We start from the raw sequence: 19,107 nt of genomic DNA, 5'->3' as shown, positions 1-19,107 counted from the left end.
AAGGTTGTAATGAGGGCCATAATTTGTAAAAACTGCTCAATAGGAGACAATAGCACAAAACCAAGGATCAACAGAACTGAAAATGTGAAGCAAACAAGACTGAGTTTAGAGCACGAGAACACAACATAATACCTACAATGACACTAGAGGGAAATTCAAATCAGCATCCAAGGAAGATCTGGTACAATAACGCTTTTCAATATCTGGTACTACCATGCTATTCAGTATCTGACAACATGGTTACGCTTTTCAATATTTGGTACAGCAAGGCTTCCAATGTCAGGTACAGTCATGCTTTTCCACAACAAGTATAGCAACTCTTTTCAATATTTTGAATAGACTGCTTTTCAATTTCTGATGCATCCATACGATTCAGCATCTAGCACAGCCTAGTTTTTCAATATATGGAACAACTGTGCTTTTCAACAGCAGCGGTGTTAAATATCTGGCACTTCCATACTTTTCTGCTACAAGCAAATCCAAGCAGTTTGTGGGTGGGTCAAACTTTAGTCAGTATGCGGGTGGGGCAATGTGGACCAAGGGGTTCATTAAGTGTTCAGAAAGCAGTGGGTTGGATTGCTTGAAGGAGGAGGGACAATAGGAGGAGGACAAGGAAGGGAAAATGACAATGAGTTATGAATATGATTTTGGTTGGGCTCTTAAGTGTAGTCAGCAGGCAAAGATGTGAATGTAATACAGAGGAGGGAAGGAGTTAGACTGTGAAACTGCATCAACTGGAACTAAGACAATAACAAAACCAGCCTAGTTCTTTTCAGCAAAAGAAGGGCCTATCTCTGTGTGCTTTCTAGTAACCTAAATTGGTACAGATGCTACTACTTCTGGGATGCACCTATTAAGAAAAAGCAGAAGGCCCACTAGTGCATCCCTGCAAGTGGTCAAGGTTGACAAATCCAGCTATATAAAATTATTTTACCTTAACATACTAAAATATAGTATAAAAACAGCTGGCTGGAGCAACAGATAGGAATGTGGAGCCTTCAGCAGAAACACAACTGATAAGGATTATCAGTTATTCTGCCCAATTATAACATGAGACTCCTGGCTCCCAACATGTGGGCGGAGACAAAGCCCCTCTCCTGGTGTTCTCACATAATCGCCTAGCGGCACCTGTACTGTCAAGCTGTATCATAAAAAGGAAACATATTTTTCCCATCACTATCTTCCCCAGGGCTTTTTCAGTTAAGCTTGTTAACGAACATTGCATACAGGCCACCACTTTGCCCCTGTGAAAACCTAGTATAGACTGTGTATTGGCCTTGTCTGTCAACAACACTTCTGCTGCCTCCACGTGAGAAGGGTCAGTGTTCCTCTGTACTAATGATGGAAAGTCAGCCAGAACAACAGTAGCTGAAGATGGTGCTTGCCTTCAACTTCTCAAATGTACGCATCTTCTTTCAAGGCCCAAACAACCGAAAAATCAAGGTTTTGAGGAGAAAGTGAGATGAAAGGAAGGCATGATGTTTTTATTTACACTGGCCATTGCCTTCAAAGGCATCTACAAATCTGTGGTACTAAGTCAAAATGTATTTATATAGGTGCCCCTCAACCTCTGCGTACAAGCGATGTAGGAAAAAAAGTCCTTCCTGATTCAGGGTATGCTGGAATAACGTGTTGTACACCAAATCACTGAGGAAAAAGTTATTTATTGTGCTTATAAATATATACCATGCAGGTCGTAAACTCGGCTTTCTGTCAGTTCTCCTAAAAAGGCTGGAACAAGCAATACCACAGCAGTTGGCCCAAGAAGAATGCAAACCAACATTTAGTGTACAAGAGAAAACCAAAGCAGAAACTCTGCTGAAAAGAAACAGTTAGGGCTGCCAATAATGATCGCTTGAACAACTCTCGAGAAGTAGTTGCCAGTTTGTGCATGAATGGCTCTAGCTCGGATTTGCATTCTGTTTACTGCTAAGCCAGCTGCCATGGTGACCAAGCTGCTCGACTCCATTAATACACTTTAAAACTCTCATGTTTGCCTTCCAAGGCTAAATGCCTTTTGCAGGAACAGAAATAAATTTGCTGCTTGATAACGCAGATAAAGAACACAAAGAGCCCTTCCGAGAGCATTGCGATATGACACTTCTGCCACTAAGCGCAGGGAAACCAGAAATGGTAACCAGGTGCTCTACTAAAAAGCGATTTAACATACCAATAAATGACTGGCAAGATCAAGGTCCACACCAGTTTCATGAGCCCTGCATCAGATGGGCTTCAATCAGAAACAGTCTCTTCTAGTGGTGATCAATACCGGACCCACTACTGATACAAGGGACATCTGAGCCATGAATGATGCCATCAATATAAGAATACTTCAGTATTTTTGAGGTAAGGTAAATATCAATCATAGCAGAACTGAAGGGATGCAGACTGCTTAATGGAGCCATGCAGAGCAGTACTTTGCCACATTATAGCACTTCAGTGACACAACTCAATGTGGGATTGTCAAATAATGCAAAATCAATGCTGCCATGAGCAAATAGCAGCTGTGCTTTGAAATCTAAAATATGCAGTGTAGCAAATAGTGGCCTGACAGAGGAAAAGGTTGCCTGCTTCGGATCATTAAGATGCTGGATCACTTCACCAGGGCTGGGTCACCTTCTAGGGAACATAAAAAAAAAAAATAGGAAAACCACTCCTGGTTTTCAGGCCTGACCAAGCAGCATTCAGTTACAAGCTGAGAATCACTTGCTGGGTAGGTGAAGGAAATGCACCCCAAATTTCTAAGGAGGGCTAGCCATCAGCTCTAGGAAAGGGCACAGAAATTAGACAGTACCTATAATTTTATTCATGAGCTTAGTTGGTTGCTTTACAAGCGGACATTAAATGAAAGGTATTTTGCTTAGTTTATAAGGTCCCCTGTAAATGAATTCTTTCCTCAATATACCACAGCTTCTGTTTCAGGAGGTTAGAGCATGGTGCAAAATATTTTTGCAAGCGGTCCAACTTGCAAAGATTCTTCTACAGCATTGGCTTCGGCAAGGACTCCATGTTGATTTGAAAATTGCCTCATCTTTGCCTTTGCTCAAAAAAAAGGACAGAATACCTATTAAAACAGATCTAGATATAATATTATGTGCTAATGGTCATCTTGTGTCAGTTCTCTGGGTGGGCCTTGAAGGGGTGTCAGGACTGGAACTGTAGTTGTATTTGCTTTGTTGTGAGTTAATGGATTTTATAACCATTTCAATGTGTTTATTCTGTAGACGGCTCTATTGCCCCTCAGAGCTAGAAACCACTGCCTCAGGTAAACCTTATATAAAATGAGTTCCACACTCAGGCAGCTCACATGTGAGCATTTTAATGACACTAGAAGCAGCCCCCTACTCAAAGGAGGCATACTACCAGAGTATCGAGTTGAAATATATTGTGGTGTCAAAATACCAACAACCAAAATATCATGAAGGTAAATAAATATAAGCGAGTATAGATTCATTATATTTAATTCCACATCCATTTACTTTGACTATTGACACATCTTCGAGGTACGTAGAAGTGGAGCTAAGAATAGGAAATCTGTGCTTACTTATATGCACTTACCTTTAAGATATTTTGACACCACTCCATGCTCTGACAAACAACACTCAAATGATCAGACTTAGACACCAGGTGGGCGGTGCAGACACGTTAAACTGCAAATACTGAAAGCCATGTCCTTTTCTTTATGTATCCGGCGGTACTGACACCCTAGAAAAACAGTTGTCCTGAATTATGACAATCAAGGAGTGTCCATTGCTGAGACTGGGCCACGTTACAGTGATAAACCATCAGTTTGCAATGACCTCATCGACTGATGTCACAAGCGCAAAATGAAAAAGCCCAAGGGAATTAATGCGGCACAGAACCCAAGAGAGTGGAAAGATAACATAATGAAAGATAAAGAGTTTGGGAAGGTGGGAGAGCAAGACCGAAAGAGTAACATGCAATAAATTAAATCCTGTGCTACACTTCGTGTCTTGTTCATCACAGAACTGGGCAGTAAATTGATCTGCAGAAAATACAGTTGAAGCCAATTCTCCTTAAAAGGTGAGGCCACCGGGCAGTGTATATCAACCTCACAGTCCATTCTGTGCAACATTCACTGAAAACTGGACAGAAGCTGTACCTAAAAGCCCAGAATGAGCCAGGCCTTCCACCGTAGCAGCTCCAGTATCTTCGGATGGCATCAGGGTGCCTTCCTCCAGCGTGTGGAATTCGGTCTGATCATTCTCGAGCCCGGTTACTCCAAACCTGGTTGCAGAAGCTGCTGTAAAGCAGCTAGCATCTTCTGCTGGAAGCTGGTACCATGACTCCTGGCCCTGCCAATATAAAACAGAATGTCAAAAAAATGAGTTCACCACAGGGAATGTACTTGTTAACAGTACAATATTCAACACATATTGCAATCTCACCATCACCTGCTCAAGATAAAGGCTCGAGAAGAACTGGAGATAAGCGAGTGGAGCTCGGCATCACTGATTAAAAAACACCTAACAGGGTGCCTTGTTACGAGGGGAGACAGAGTGGTTTCAGGAGGGGAAAGGCATGCCAGGCAAAAATAGCTTAGTTAGTTTTTTTAGATAAATGTAGGGAAACTGAATCAGATGGTCCATGAGATCTGCTTAGAACTGGAATGATAAAATAAATGGAAAATTCAGGCATGATGAGGATAAGATGGAAGAGGGTTCAAGGAAGTTGCAACTTAGGTTCAGTGCAGGTAACTGATCTATTAAGAGAACAAACACCATATCTCAAAGTGCTGTAGAAAAAGGAATATGAAATCAAAAAGCAATACCTGAAGTGAACAGAAACCTTAGTACTACCATGTCTTTGGGGCCTCAGAGCTGCCAAGTAATCTGAACTGGTTGTGGGTGGACCAGGAGAGTAAGATAAAACCAGTAAGCATGGAGAGGTTGGGTTAGCACCATTAGCATCGCAGGTAAGGCCTTATCGGGAGAGCTGCAGCCAGTTGTGGTGATGATACCTCAAGGCGAACAAAGAAGGACTGGAGACCGCTTAGAAATTGGATACGAAGCATAAACGTTCTCCATGAAGAGGCGCAAAAACGAAAACAAGTGGAAAAATAAGCAGGTATTCTGAAATGAACAGTAGCCTTGAAAATCAGATCTTCTTATTTGTAGGATATGCTCACAGGCTGTATTGCTGCAAGTAGCCAGGCATGAGCCTACAACTTCCTGTTTGTCAGAGGTAGCAAGCCAGGAATTTAACAGAACAGGCTGTTTAGTCGCAGTATTTGAGGTAGTTGTTTTGATCAGGGATCCGCCATGTTCAAATGACGCATGTTCGCAAACCTACCATTATGTCATATACTTTCAAAATATGCTCCCATCTGTCACAAATATCTCATAGGTCTAGTTGATAAACAGATAAATAAATATATGTATTTTAAATTTACATCTATGAGTTGTGTCAATTTACATATTTTGGTGATTCAAACAACTCTACCATAGTAGGTACAGAAACCTATTAATATTTTGATTTTCAAGGACAATGCCAGCTCTGGAAACAACCTGAAAAAGTGCCTGAATATAGAAGATGGTGCGGGTGTTCACTAACATTTTCGACGACACCAGACGAAGAACACGCCCTGTTTTGCCGTGGTCAAAGAATTACACCAATGGACAATCCACTCAACTGGTGGAATGTCAGCAGTGGCAAATTTAAGCAGCAGCAGACATTTCTGTTGACTCTGTGAATCCAGAGTAGGTGATTTCCACCTGCAAAGCATCCCGCACATAATTTAAACTTTGTGCAACTGGCTCTATGCAATTATTCTGCCTTCAAACACCTAATGAGTTTCTAGTATAAGTGCTCCAGTCCTGATTTAGAGTTTACTGGATGGCTACTATATCACAAACATGATGGATATCCTAGCCGCCTTCCTATAATGTCATAGGATATAATGCATATGTACTAATGCATGAGTAAATAATGCCCTTGTTAATGAAATATTTTCATTTATAAATGAATGCAAGGCACACTACTTAGCAAGACGTCTGTACAATCAGAAGTTAAATCAAGCAAGTGAAGGCAGAGCTGAGGTGGAGGTCAGGGGTGTGTTTTTTTTCTCTTATATTTAACTTCATTCCTTCAATGCAGCGAGAGCATGAATGTGCACCTGACTGAGCTACTTTTGGTAGTGAAAAAGGTGGTGCAGCACACCTCAGACACCACCAGCGCAGAAGCTGAGTGTCAGCTTGCACAGGGACAGCTATCGCCAGCCTATTCTCCTCACTATAAACACCAGCATCTGGATTCACTAGCTGTCACTGTGCAAGACAACCCGAGACTTGGAAACTCTGGTGTCTGTCTCCAGGCTCCCTCATACAACATGAGCTGTCCTTGGAACTACTGCACAGAGATCAGTAGCCTCCACATCAGGTGACGAAGCACGATCTAATTCTGGACATGCGCAATTTAACTTGCTGGGCGTCGGGGAGAACAGCACTGGTACTTATTCCACATTCTCATAATGGGCAACAGATCTACTGCTATAAGAGGAGAGCCGGCCTCCCTCACGATTAACCCTGCATCATGAAAATGAAAGGGTAGCAAGACTTTGCAAAGTGGCATGGTATATGTACATACCCCTGCACACATGAAGCATCAATGTAATAAAAATTACATCAATGACAACGGACCGAGTGTGTGGCTCACATGCGGTGGGGAATCACAGTAAAGCTTCAGTTGATGAGCCATCACCACAAAGCCAGGGCTTCTGCTGCTGATTCACGTTCAGCAGCTCAGGCACGAGCCTGCACTGCTGACCATGGTAACTGCAGGTATGGCCTCTCTTGTTCAGACCCAGTAAAAGACAGGCAACAATATATGGAAGCACCTACCAATTAAGAAGGCTGGCAGCACATTAATGTTGAAGTTTACCAAAAGCACAAAGCAACTCTCCAAAGCAAAAAATACTGTGTACCATTCAGGGCTAATCAGTCAAAAGAGTGGAATGATGCGACAAAAAGAGGAAAAGAACTTGAACAAAAAATACATGCGGTGCCTACAACAGGTTTGGGATGTCTGGCTTCTATGGGAAACCATTATAAAAGAACACAGGTTAGGAAACACAGTTATTCACTGCACTGATGCCTGAGCAGCGACAAACTAGTTTACTCTTTCACTGCTCTGACGTCAGAGCAGTGAAGATCTTGGTTCCAAAGCCCCCGCTGCAGCTGATGTAGACTTGAGGGAGAAGGGGGCATGGTGATGCACACTTTCGCTCTTTGGCTGCTAGGAACAAAAGCAAGCTGCTCTTATGAGTGGCTCTCCCAGGGATGCTGTCAATGTGACCTGGCCCTCCACTTCCAATGTGAGAGCAGAGAGCGCAGCTTGGGGTCAGGGACAGAGAGGATGTAAGGGAGGGAGACAGGTGCCAGGTATTTTTCTGTATTGAGGTGGAGAAAGGGTGAGGGAGGGTGGAGAGTGCCAGGTAAGAAGAAGGTACTGATAACGGTGGATAGGTGGTGCAGGATGGGGTCAGAGGGTTGGATGGAAGACACCAGGTACTATAAGATGAGAGACCACGTGCATGGCTCCCGCATGACTCATCCACCCCAGTAACACTGATGTGAGCAGGGGAAGAGCGTTGGTGGTGGGGGGTTGTGAGAACCCCACAACATAAAATTACAACTGGTTGATTGTCATACATAAATCTACTTCTACAACAGATAGTTGGATAGTTTGGTGGAGAAATAAGGCCTGATTTAGAGCTCAGCGGACAGGTTACTCCATCATAATGGTGACGGATATCCGGTCCACTGAAATCTAAATCCCTTTCTGTCCAATGTGATTTAGATTTTGGCGGACGGGATATCAGTCACTGTTGTGACGGGGCGTTGTGATGGCCTAACCCGTCCATCGAGTTCTAAATCACGCCCTAAGAGAAGAGTAAAAGCTGTACCTCGTTGGCATTTTGACGGACTGCTTCGCCTGGAGAGACCCCGCTGGCACTGGAAACCTGGGTGCATCTCCCTGGGCTGTCACTCACGCTCACAAGGTGTTCCATTACACCCAAGTGGGAGACTGCTGGAGCTGCTGCTATAGACTAAAAAGAAAGAAACGTGTTGTTAGAAAAAGGCATGCAACAAGATGTACATCTATTCAGTAAATTTCACATGCAATATTGATTTGTGAGACACAAGAATCACCCGCTTCATTCGAGTGACAAATGCCACCACATTTTTTGTACTGACCCTTCACATTGATAAGTCTATAAATGCCACTAAATCCCAAATACTTGAGTAGCGAATTCAAGGTTTATTGCCTTTCAAGTGCTAAATGAATTCACTTTAGTTGCTACAATAATATCTAGTAATATATAAACGCTGAGAATATTTATTTATATAAGTAATGACATTTTGTCTGTTAATATCCTGTATTAATAGCATCATAGTTAATTGCAGTGAATTTATCGTTCTTGAAAAGAAGAAGGATTTAAACTCATGACCTGTACATCACACTGTGACACCAGCTCAGAGTTCATAGCTCACTGAGCCATCTTGTTGGCTTAAGAAGATTTTTCACGAATGGAATATTTGCCCATATTCTCCAGGCTACTAGACACAAATATCTCTATCCAAAGAGAGACGTGGATGACTCACTTCTCATGATACCCTCTCTCACGCAAACCATTCAGAGTTAAAATCCACGTCTTCTCAAACTGCAAAAGCAAAATACAGTGCAGACAAATTAATGTTAATATTTTTTGAAAGGTGGTCAGGCGGTCACATGTGGCTGTCAACAGGCAAGCAGACTCCTACCCCAATGGATCATCTTTATCAGAGTCAATAATATGGCAACCTTAAGACACCAGTGTTCAAGTCTGGCGATGAGAACACCCACACAGAAGACAAAAGACAAGCACAGAAACTCAATAATAACCACACAAGCACCAAGACCCAATACAAACCACACAGAAAACAAAAGACTAGCCCAAAGACTATAATGATCACAAAAACACAAGCACTGAGACCCAACAAGAACCACACAGAAAACAAAAGGCAAGCACTGAGACCCAATGATACCCACAAAAAACAAAACAAAAAAAAGACTAGCACTGAGACTCAATATGAACCACACAGAAAACAAAAGGAGGAGCACTGAGACCCAATAATAAACACAAAAGAGGAGCACTGAGACCCAATAATAACCACAAAAGATAAGCACGGAGACCCAATATGAACCACACAGAAAACAAAAGGGAGACTCAAAAGTCACCACAAAAACACAAAAGACAAGCACTGAGACCAGTACTTAATTCATAACAAAATAAGTGCCAGGGCTCTTGCCAGGAGGCCACTACAGCTGGCACCACCAATAGCCCCCACTAGCACTGCCAATGACAATGCCATCACAACTAATCAACACTCATACAAGTGCAACAGTTCAGATTTTAAACATACATTAAAAATAAATAATACATGTCGTCCGAGTTATTCTTATAGCTTTGGGTGGCAGGTATTAGTGATTTAAATTTATATGTCATTATTAAGAAACTGTTGTTGTGCTCCTCACAAAAGTAGACAAACAGCTCCACCATGTGGTAGGCTGTTATAAGAGCCGGTGCTGACAAAAAAACGGCGCAGAGCACCTGAAACCATCTGCTCAAATTAAGCACTGACTGAGACCCAATATGAACCACACAGAAAACAAAAGACAAGCACTGATACCCAGTAATAACCAGAAAGAAAACAAAAAAACAGGCACAGATACCCAATAATACCCACACAGAAATCAAAGGATAGGCACAGAGACCCAATAATACTCACACAAAGGATGGGCACAGAGAAAGACTGTAATACCCACAGAGAAAACAAAGGGCAGGCACAGAAAACCCAAAATACCCACACAAACAAACAAAAGAGAGGCTCGAAAACCGATAATACTCTCACAGAAAACAAAAGACAGGCACAGATAATACCCACACAGAAACCAAAAGGTAGGCACACATAGAGGATAATACCCATACAGAAAGCTGATAATACCCACACACAAAACAAACAACTGACAGAGACCCAATAATACTCACACAGAAAACAAATGAGAGGCAAAGAGAGCCGATAATACCCACAAACAAAACAAACAACAGGCAAAGACAGTCAATAATACCTGCACAGAAAACAAAAGACAGGCACAGAGACCGAATAATACCCACACAGAAAACAAAAGTCGGGCACATAGACCCAATAATACCCACACAGAAAACAATAGACAGGCACTAAGACCCAATAATATCCACACAGAAAACAAAGGACAGGCAAAGACACCCAATACTACTCACACAGAAAACAAACAACAGGCAGAGAGAGACAATAATACCCACACAGAAAAAAGACAGACACAGAGACCCGGAAATACTCTCACAGAAAACAAAAGACATGCGCAAAGCCCCAATAATACCCACACAGAAAAAAACACAGGCACAGAGATCCAATAATACCCACACAAAAAACAAAGGACTACCACAGAGACCCAATACTACCCTCACAGAGAACAAAAGACAAACACAAAGGCCCAAGAAGAGTGACTGAGAACCGCATAGGGTTTCCATACCTTCTCTAATCCCCTAAAAGCAAGAAAGAGGGAATCAGAGATATTAGAGGCCACCATCAGAGCAAACCAGGGAGAATCTCAGGCCAGTGTAGAAACTCAAAAGAGTTAGGGACATAAAGCTAATTATCAAGTTGTACTGACCTGGATATTTTAATTCATGATCTTTCCACAGGGAAAAGAATAAATAATGCAACAATGGGAACGAAAATGTGATTTAAAGATACAAAGATAATGAGAAAAGGAGCAGTGGGCACTTTGGGTAAGTTTATACATACGAGGCCACTCGTAATGAGTCTGAGAGAGAGCATGTGAAACCAGGGAGGACGTTTTCAGAGATAATCCAATTCCCGGACAAGAGACTACATGACTTTGAGGTATCACATATTCTAATAAAACAGGGACTCCACAGTGCCATCGAAGACAGAGACAATATATAAGTGCACACTCTCTACCTCCTATTTAATCACCCAATAACAATACCAATGTGTTATATCAAACCTTTCCTTTTAGTTAGTGGGGTAAAGATGCATCCATTTATTCCTTACTCTTTGGTAAACTGATCTCTTTATAGACATTACCCATCCCCTTGAAAGCATAACTCTTAGCGCAGTTAATTATTTTATTATTCTCAACTTATTTATAGACTTTACTCAACCCTCGCATGCACAACACTCTCGGCGCACCTAGTATTCTCAATCTATCTACTTGATGCAAAATTGTTCATGTTTCTCTAATGATAAAATAACAAAAATATCCCCTTTGTGATTATTCACAACATTCCACTCATCAATACAGACCTGATTTCAATTTAATTTCAATTAAATCCACGGTTTCCAAAAAGATACTGCACACTACGATTCCAACATCATCACTACTTAAACATGCATGGACTGGATCATGATACATCAGTGCTCTCTGGCACGTAACACAATGTTTCTGCAGAATTATTCTGCTTGTCACCACCTTCTTCAGGACTCGTTCATCATTTGCACCCCAGTACACACTTACCATCAAGTTTCTAGTTCTTCGCAAGAACAGATATCACTATAAAGTCAATTCACATCCATTGTAAATAACGGAGCATGGTCCAAAACACAATCCTGTCTTCACAGACATTAGTCTGTCTGACTGACCAATCTTATATCCTTGAAAAGTATTCATTAAGGTATGTAACATTTACTATGCATTTGTTACTGAGCAGGATGTCGCAAACGCAGTTAAGTACCACACAGGCTATTTTCTGGCCTCAATGTACTTCACCACAAAGGTTAAGAAAGTTTCTTTAAATTACACATTTTGAATACCACCTAAAAGGGGGGATCTAAGGGTTAAGGGGTGGGTTTTTGCATGGAGCAGGGCAAGCAGAGGTAAAGAGGTAAAAGGAAGTTCAGGGACAGTTAGAGACGGAGTAAATGGTGGTAAGGGTTTTTAGGGCTCAGAGACAGGTAGAGGTACATGCTGGTGTGGAAGCTATTCCACATTTGAACCGTATATGTGTATTAATAATATTAATCATTCCACGTTTAAATTCATATATGTATATTAACATAGGGCTATTTCAATTGAAAAAAACATGATGTTGTGTTTTAATGTGTTTTTCTGGCTTAAACTAAACTAGGTCTCAGTTAGGCCTCTACACCATTTTTGTTAAAAATGGCTGCCATATCAGGATGTTCACTGTACGTTTATATTTCTCGCTTCACACCAGATGCAGCAAGATGTTCATTGTTTATTTTGTGAGACAGGCTGTTCTCAAAGCCTTTTGCTACTTTCCAAGGTACTTTCAGTTAGCACACTGTATTGCATTAATTCACAATTGTTTTTTGTTGTTCATGTAACTAGTTTGTTCTGACACCTGCAGATGACATTTGGTCAGAAGTAGAATATTAATATAGTGTATTAGTGCTAAAATTGCAGGGTTATTTGACATTTTAAAATGAAATGTGATTTGCAATAATAATGCTCACATCATGCTGATTTTGCAGTTTTCATGATTTCCAACACTGAAAATGACTATTGAAGGCCTGAATCTGGAGGAGAGCGAGGCAATTTTTTGAGTATCTGGGGATGCTGTCCGATTTTCAATTGATTTGCTGCATATTTCAGACATAATCAATTTTCCTGATTTTTGGTCATTATTATATTATTCTTGTAATAGAGCTTTTATGACAATTAATTTCTACGTATCTGCGCTAAAACAATGCTTCTGTTGTTGCACTTGTATTTTTCTATTTTCTATTGCACTATTTAATTAAACTAAATCTTCATGTTTTCCCTAATTACTGAACTTGAACTTACATTTTGAGTCAGTTCTTTATTATTGATTGGGTTTTGAAATGCTGTTTGAGTCTTGCCTCTAGAACCACATTACCTCATAGTTCTTGAGGTCAACACCGTCCCCAGCCCTAGAATTCTATGTTAGCACCAGAGGCTCACATTATGCTTCTCTTTCTATGCTTTTATTTAACAGCAGCCAATGAAAATTTGTCAAAACAAAAAACTACATTTCCCAAAAGTCTCTGCATCATGTGATGATCATAGAGGAGGACTCCTATTAAGTGCAGCCTCACCGAGAACAACTCCTCTTTCTTTGCTGCTTCACAGCCAGTTAAGTGCATTCATTTTATATTGTACTGTATACATATACAGCGTTGTTGCAGCTTTGCTATATTACATTGGGAGCGGTTTTGCCCTTCCTGGGGCAACCGATCGGCTCGCACCCCTTATTCGGTGGAGTTGGAGCAGGGGAGTGAGGGTGTGCGCGTCTCTGCGCAGTCCTCTTTTTCTTTTTCTTTCCGGTCCCAGTTTCAGTTTCGATTTGCAGCGCTCGTGTTTCCGAGCGTCTTTGAGCTTCGGATTCCTTTCCATTTTTAGCGCTTGTGAATTTAGAGCGTTTTCCTTGAACATGAAGAGACGCGTGTTCCTTCGTTTCTGGGCCAGATTGAGAGATTTTTTCTCCCCTTTTACATCCCAGTGCTTGGACACTGGGGTTACAAAATATATTGATTTTCAGGCTGGGCCTGTGAATATATGTATCTGATTGCTTTCAGGACAGCTCCCTCCACACCTGATCTTATATATATAGTTTCTGCTCCCCTGGAGTCCCTCTGCTGAGTTACAGTGTGGCTGGCTATGGAGACCAGGCTGAGGACAAATATTATTTTGAGGAACCTGCTGGTTCTTTTGAACAGGACTTAGCGTATTCCTTGGACACTGGGGTGCGTCATACAGTCAATCAAGCCTTAGCACAGGCTATCATACCCATTAAGCATCTCCTTCTGGGTTCATGGCTGGGTGGCCCCTTCGGGCGTTCAGTCTATTATGGAACCCTTCCTTTCTTCTGGAACTCAATCCATTAAGGAGAGTCATAACCCGCATTCGGCGGACTTTGAGACCCTTGTCAGGGCCATGGCTAAGGAGCATGATTATAATGCATCAACACAAAAGAAAGTCGCGAGTGACCCGGCTTCTTCTTCTTCTCACTATTCATCCGAGCAAGGGGATGCCCCCCCCCAACCCCTGTAAATGCAAGAAGAAATCTCATCATCAAGAAGCTCCTACTCCTAGAGTTTTGACATTTGAACCAACCCCCGTTCGTCGCTCTGGTTACCACCTCCTGAGGTAGCAGATTATGTGGAATCCCACATCAGACATAGTTTTGATAAGGAGGTTCGCCCCAGACTGCGGTCTGAATGCCCCAGGCCGGATTTCCCTTCCAAGGTGACAGAGACCCAGAATAGGATCCTACGTTAGTCACTTTTCTTTAAAAATCTGCAAAGGATCCAAGGAAGGGTATAGACCGCGCCTGGCGTGGATGTCAGGACAAACATTTGGACGTTTCTGTTCCACATTTGGACGTTTCTGGTCCACTGACAAAAATTTTAGAGTTGGCTTTTCAAGCCAAAGAGTCAGGAGAGGCGATTAACCCTGATATTTTGGCGGGTTGGGATCAAAGAGCGCTTTGCTTCCTGGGCAATGCAAATTGTGCTTTATCTTTGGAGCGTTGCCGTTCCATTTTGATGAAGTTAGACCCCAAATTGGCAGATCTAGCTACCTCGGAGTCAGGACCTGTAGCGCAGGGTTTGCTGTTTGGTTCTCCTTTTATCAAGGAACTTTCAAAATTTGTGGCAACCTATGGAAGTTTGGACAAAGCCCAGGGTTCAATTAGACGTGTGCTGCGTTCACTTTTTCGAGGGGCTGGATGCTACAGAGTGCGTGCCTTCGGCCGCTTCAACCAGCAAGGCCTTCAACGTGGCTATTACCACCAAGGAAGGTGCGGCTTTCAGGAGTATGACTCCTCCCCTTAACCTTCTACCCATCACGACCAAGAGCGGGTCGCTCCAGATTCCGCAGAGGGAGATCCAAAGGCCACCAATCTTTCTCCCAGGAGTCAGGAGCCTGATTGCAAGTTCAGATGTAATGTTGGGGGGCAGAACGAAATGTTTATTGCAAGCATGGTATCAAATTACTTCCGATGCTTGGGTTTGGAGACCGTGCAGGGGGTTCAACATGGAGTTTTACAAGTCCCTGTCCTAACAATGCCTCCCCTGTCCAACATATTTTTCCCTTCAAGAGAGCAGTTTCATCTCCGCAGAGTTTTCTGCTCTGCTAGCAAAGGACGCCATTGTCAAGGTATCAAAACACCCGTCCGGTTTTCTCAGTCCGGTGTTTCCAGTAGACAAAAAAGGGTCTGGTTCACGCCTTGTTCTGAACTTAAAAGAATTCAACGCTTTCTTACTGTACCGTCATTTCAAGATGGAGGGCATTCACTTTCTGAGAGACATTCTCCAAGAGGGAGACTGGATGGTTCGTTTAGACTTGAAGGATGCTTATCTGACCAGTCCTATTTTTCCTCCTCACCGGAGATTCCTTCAATTCCTTTGGGAAGACGTTTATTATGAATACAAGGTTCTCCCGTTTGGCCTGTCATCAGCCCCTTGGTGCTTCACAAAGGTGATGCGTCTGGGTGTAGAGTCCCTGCGTTCTCGAGGGGTCTGTCTAATAATATATCTAGATGACATTTTGATCATAGCCCAAGATCCGGATCTTCTTCTTTCTCATCTGGCGTGGACTGTATCTCTGCTGCAAGGCTTGGGTTTCATAATCAATGCCCAGAAATCTATTCTGATCCCATCTCAACGGACAGATTTTTTGGGATTCCGGATAGACTCTATCCGGCCTCAATTGATTCTTCCCCCAGGGAAGATTTATTCAATCAAGAGGGAGTTGGGATCTCTATTGTCCAGTCAGACTGTATCATTGAGGGCGATTGCCCGCATGGTGGGCTTGCTTTCTTCATAGATCCAAGCGATCTTTCCAGGTCCTCTCCATTACAGAGCCCTTCAGCGGTTGAAGATCTCCCATCTTCAGAAGGGTCTCAGTTATGCGGACCAAGTTCTCCCCTCGGAGGAGGCTCGGTCATAAATGACTTGGTAGTTGGAGCACATGGAAGCGTGGAATGGCAGAGCGATCTTTAGCTCAGCCCCGGATGTTGTGATAGAGTCCGATGCCAGTCGTTGGGGCTCTGTGGAGGTCTCAGGCCTGGTTTCCGCTGGCTACGGAGTTGAGTTCCGATCATCCAATAATACTTCCTTTCAGGAAGAACCTACTCCAGGACCCTCTGTGCCTCACTCATCCATTGGTTCTGTTGGGTCAGTTGTCCCTGGTGGCGTGGCGTCTTTCAGGGAAAGATGGAGTATCCCAGGACTTTCGCAGGAATCTTCCGACTCTTCCGACTTCATTGTGGGTTCCTGGTCATCCAGTACACACAAAAGATACGCTTCTGCTTGGAAACGATGGAGTACTTGGTGTAGTGCTCGGGTTGCAAATCTTTCTTCACCGGATTGCAGTCTGGTCCTAAATTTTTTATCTTCTTTAGCTGCGTCAGGTCTAGCTTATCGATCAATTAATAATTATCGATCTGCTATATCGGTGGGTCATTTACCTATTGAGGGCAAACCTATTGGAGAGCTTCCCATTGTTTGTAAACTGTTGAGGGGTATTAGACTGGCTAACCCGCCTCGTCCTCGTTACTCCACTTTATGGGATGTAAACATTGTTCTGCGTTTTTTGGAATCATGGCCGGCCAATAAATTTCTGTCCAGAAAGCAACTTTCGGCCAAACTCACGATGTTGTTATGTTTAATTTCTTGTAAGAGAGTCTTGAATGTTAGAGCTCCAGACTTGGCAGGCAGAGTTTTTTCTCCCGAAGGAGTGACTTTTTCCATTTTTTGAAATTGGTATCTTATCCCAGTTTTGTGGCTAATCCCAAATTGCGTGTGGTGCAGTGTCTCAGAGCTTATGAGGTGAGTACAGAAGAGTTTCGTTCTGATATGGGAGGTCAATTACTCATTTCATTGGTTAAACCTTATCACCCGGTTTCATCAGCCACTCTGGCTAGATGGATGCGATAGTTATTGAATGAAGCTGGCATTGATCTATCAAAATTTGGTGCTCATTCCTCCAGAGGTGCTATGGCATCGAAATCTTTTGCTTTGGGTTCACGTTTGGAAGACATTTTAAAGGCAGCAGATTGGTCTTCTCCATCTACATTTAAAGCATTTTACTGTAAACCTATTGTGGATATTGCTTCGGTGGTGGTAGTGAATTAGCTTTGAACAAGCATAATCTGAGCCTCCGGTCCGGACATAGAATAAAAAAAAATCTAGCATTTGCGTTAAGAATTTTTCAATTCTATTAAGGACACGGAGGCGAGGATTATCCCACCGCACTGTTAATATATTATATTATTATTATTGTGCATTATGGTAATATAAAAATTTTATGTACATGGTCATTGTATTTCAGTGCTTTTCCCACCCTCTTTGGTAGAATGTTTAAGGATCATTTCATGATGTTCAGTTTTTATGGTCCGGATTTTTCTCTTTTTCTAGGAAATGAAGACAAGTAATTTCTCTCGTCGTTCCTTCATTATCAGTTTCCCTACAGATCCTACAGGTTGTTCCTTGATATGGAGCTTTTTCAAGATTCAGGTTTAAGGCTGGAACTGTTATCTGTTGCGATTGTTGGGCAAAGAAAGAGGAGTTGTTCTCGGTGAGGCTGCACTTTATAGGAGTCCTCCTCTATGGTCATCATGTGATGCAGAGACTTTTAGGAAATGTCGTTTTTTGTTTTGACATGTTTTCATTGGCTGCTGTGAAATAAAAGCATAGAAAGAGAAGCATAATCATCGCCTCCGTGTCCTTAATAGAATTGAAAACTTCTTAACGTGAATGCTAGAATTTTTGTTTATTAGGTGTCACTATCATGCACATTATCTAAGTGATAACACCCCCCAGTGGTAAGTTTTTTTTGGGGTTCAGGCATGGATAGAATTAAAGGGACAAAGAGGTTTTTTAAGAGTTCAAGGACGGTAGAGGTAAATAGTGTTAAGGGTTTTTTTCTGCTCAGAGACTGGTAGAGGTAAGTTGAGGTTATTAGGGTACAGGGACATTTAGAGATAAAGGGATTTTTTTCAGGGTCCAGGGATGGGTAGAGGGGATGGGAGATGAGGAGTTCTGGGTAAAGAGACTCTAGTAGGAATGTAAATATATATTTGGGTGACCAAGGGGAGTAAATAAAATATATGGGGGATTTGTACATGTGTGTACTACTTTTAAACTCCTTTGTCTGACATTTAAAGGTATTGACTCACAGGTGTTAGTCTACCCTTCAGAGGAAAATATCCTCCTATTCTCTCAATCTGTTTTTGAGATCTGTGAATTTGGGACTTCTTTTGGTGCTAAAATCTCAGTTCTGTTGGGGAGTATATTGAGGCTCAGACTTAAGCCCAGGCTCTGGAACTCATTGCCTCATGCCTCAATATCAGACTGAAGTCGACCTTCCTTCAGGGAGAGGAGTTAAGGCCTTCTTTGTCCTTAATTAATTTTAAAAGTACTGGGATCTAGCAAGAATTTCTGTTACTACCAGTCCGCACATACTTTTTGTGTCCTGAAGGCTTTGATCGTCTATTACATCTGCAGTGGACACTTACTCATAACTAAATAAATAATGGCGTAATCATAACAACTAACCAATTCTTAAGACAAACAATATTTTATTATCCTCTTTATCTACATAAATCATGCTACCCCAGATCAAAGCTAACAATGCACCAACTCTTGACTGTTGGAAAAAATTGGCATAACTGAAGCCATCAAAGGATCAACTGCTGGAGTCAGAGCTGCACACTGGTCTATCAGATCAACTGAGGTAGATTTCCCTAACTCTAAAGCTAATAACTATAGTTTTCTTAGAGAAACATAGCAATACCCTCACTATAGCAGATGCAGAATTCATTTAACAAAACTATAACGGGCTCCAGTGAGAGTTCCATGTACAACTATTCCCAATGAATGATATTCACTGACTTTCAGTAGCATAGTGTCCCGCGATACCGCCCTACCACCCTGCAATACTCTTAATCTGGATTGTCATCAAAGTAGCAGTTACTGCCTAAATTACAAAGACAATTAGATATGTGCTCTTGCAGAATTGTCCCACACTTGATGAAAATTACTAACTTACCTCAAA

The 19,107-nt window shown here is 42.1% G+C and overlaps 1 protein-coding gene across 3 annotated transcripts in view; it reads right to left on the bottom strand.

Annotated features, from left to right (window-relative positions):
- The window catches only part of ALMS1 (ALMS1 centrosome and basal body associated protein), a 141,654-nt gene that overhangs the window by 109,465 nt on the left and 13,082 nt on the right, over nucleotides 1–19,107 (bottom strand). For all 3 annotated transcript variants that reach the window (XM_069205618.1, XM_069205619.1, XM_069205620.1), the window contains exons 2-3: nucleotides 7,925–8,068; nucleotides 4,124–4,316 (exon numbers count right to left, since the gene is read on the bottom strand). In XM_069205618.1, the coding sequence (XP_069061719.1) occupies nucleotides 4,124–4,316; nucleotides 7,925–8,068 (337 nt within the window). The remainder of the gene's footprint in view (nucleotides 1–4,123; nucleotides 4,317–7,924; nucleotides 8,069–19,107) is intronic.

The sequence above is a fragment of the Pleurodeles waltl genome, chromosome 1_2 (genome assembly GCF_031143425.1).
Source record: "Pleurodeles waltl isolate 20211129_DDA chromosome 1_2, aPleWal1.hap1.20221129, whole genome shotgun sequence".
In the NCBI taxonomy this organism is placed as follows: Eukaryota; Metazoa; Chordata; class Amphibia; order Caudata; family Salamandridae; genus Pleurodeles; species Pleurodeles waltl.
Note: the sequence above shows the minus strand (reverse complement) of the source record. Positions and strands in the feature narration are given on the sequence as shown.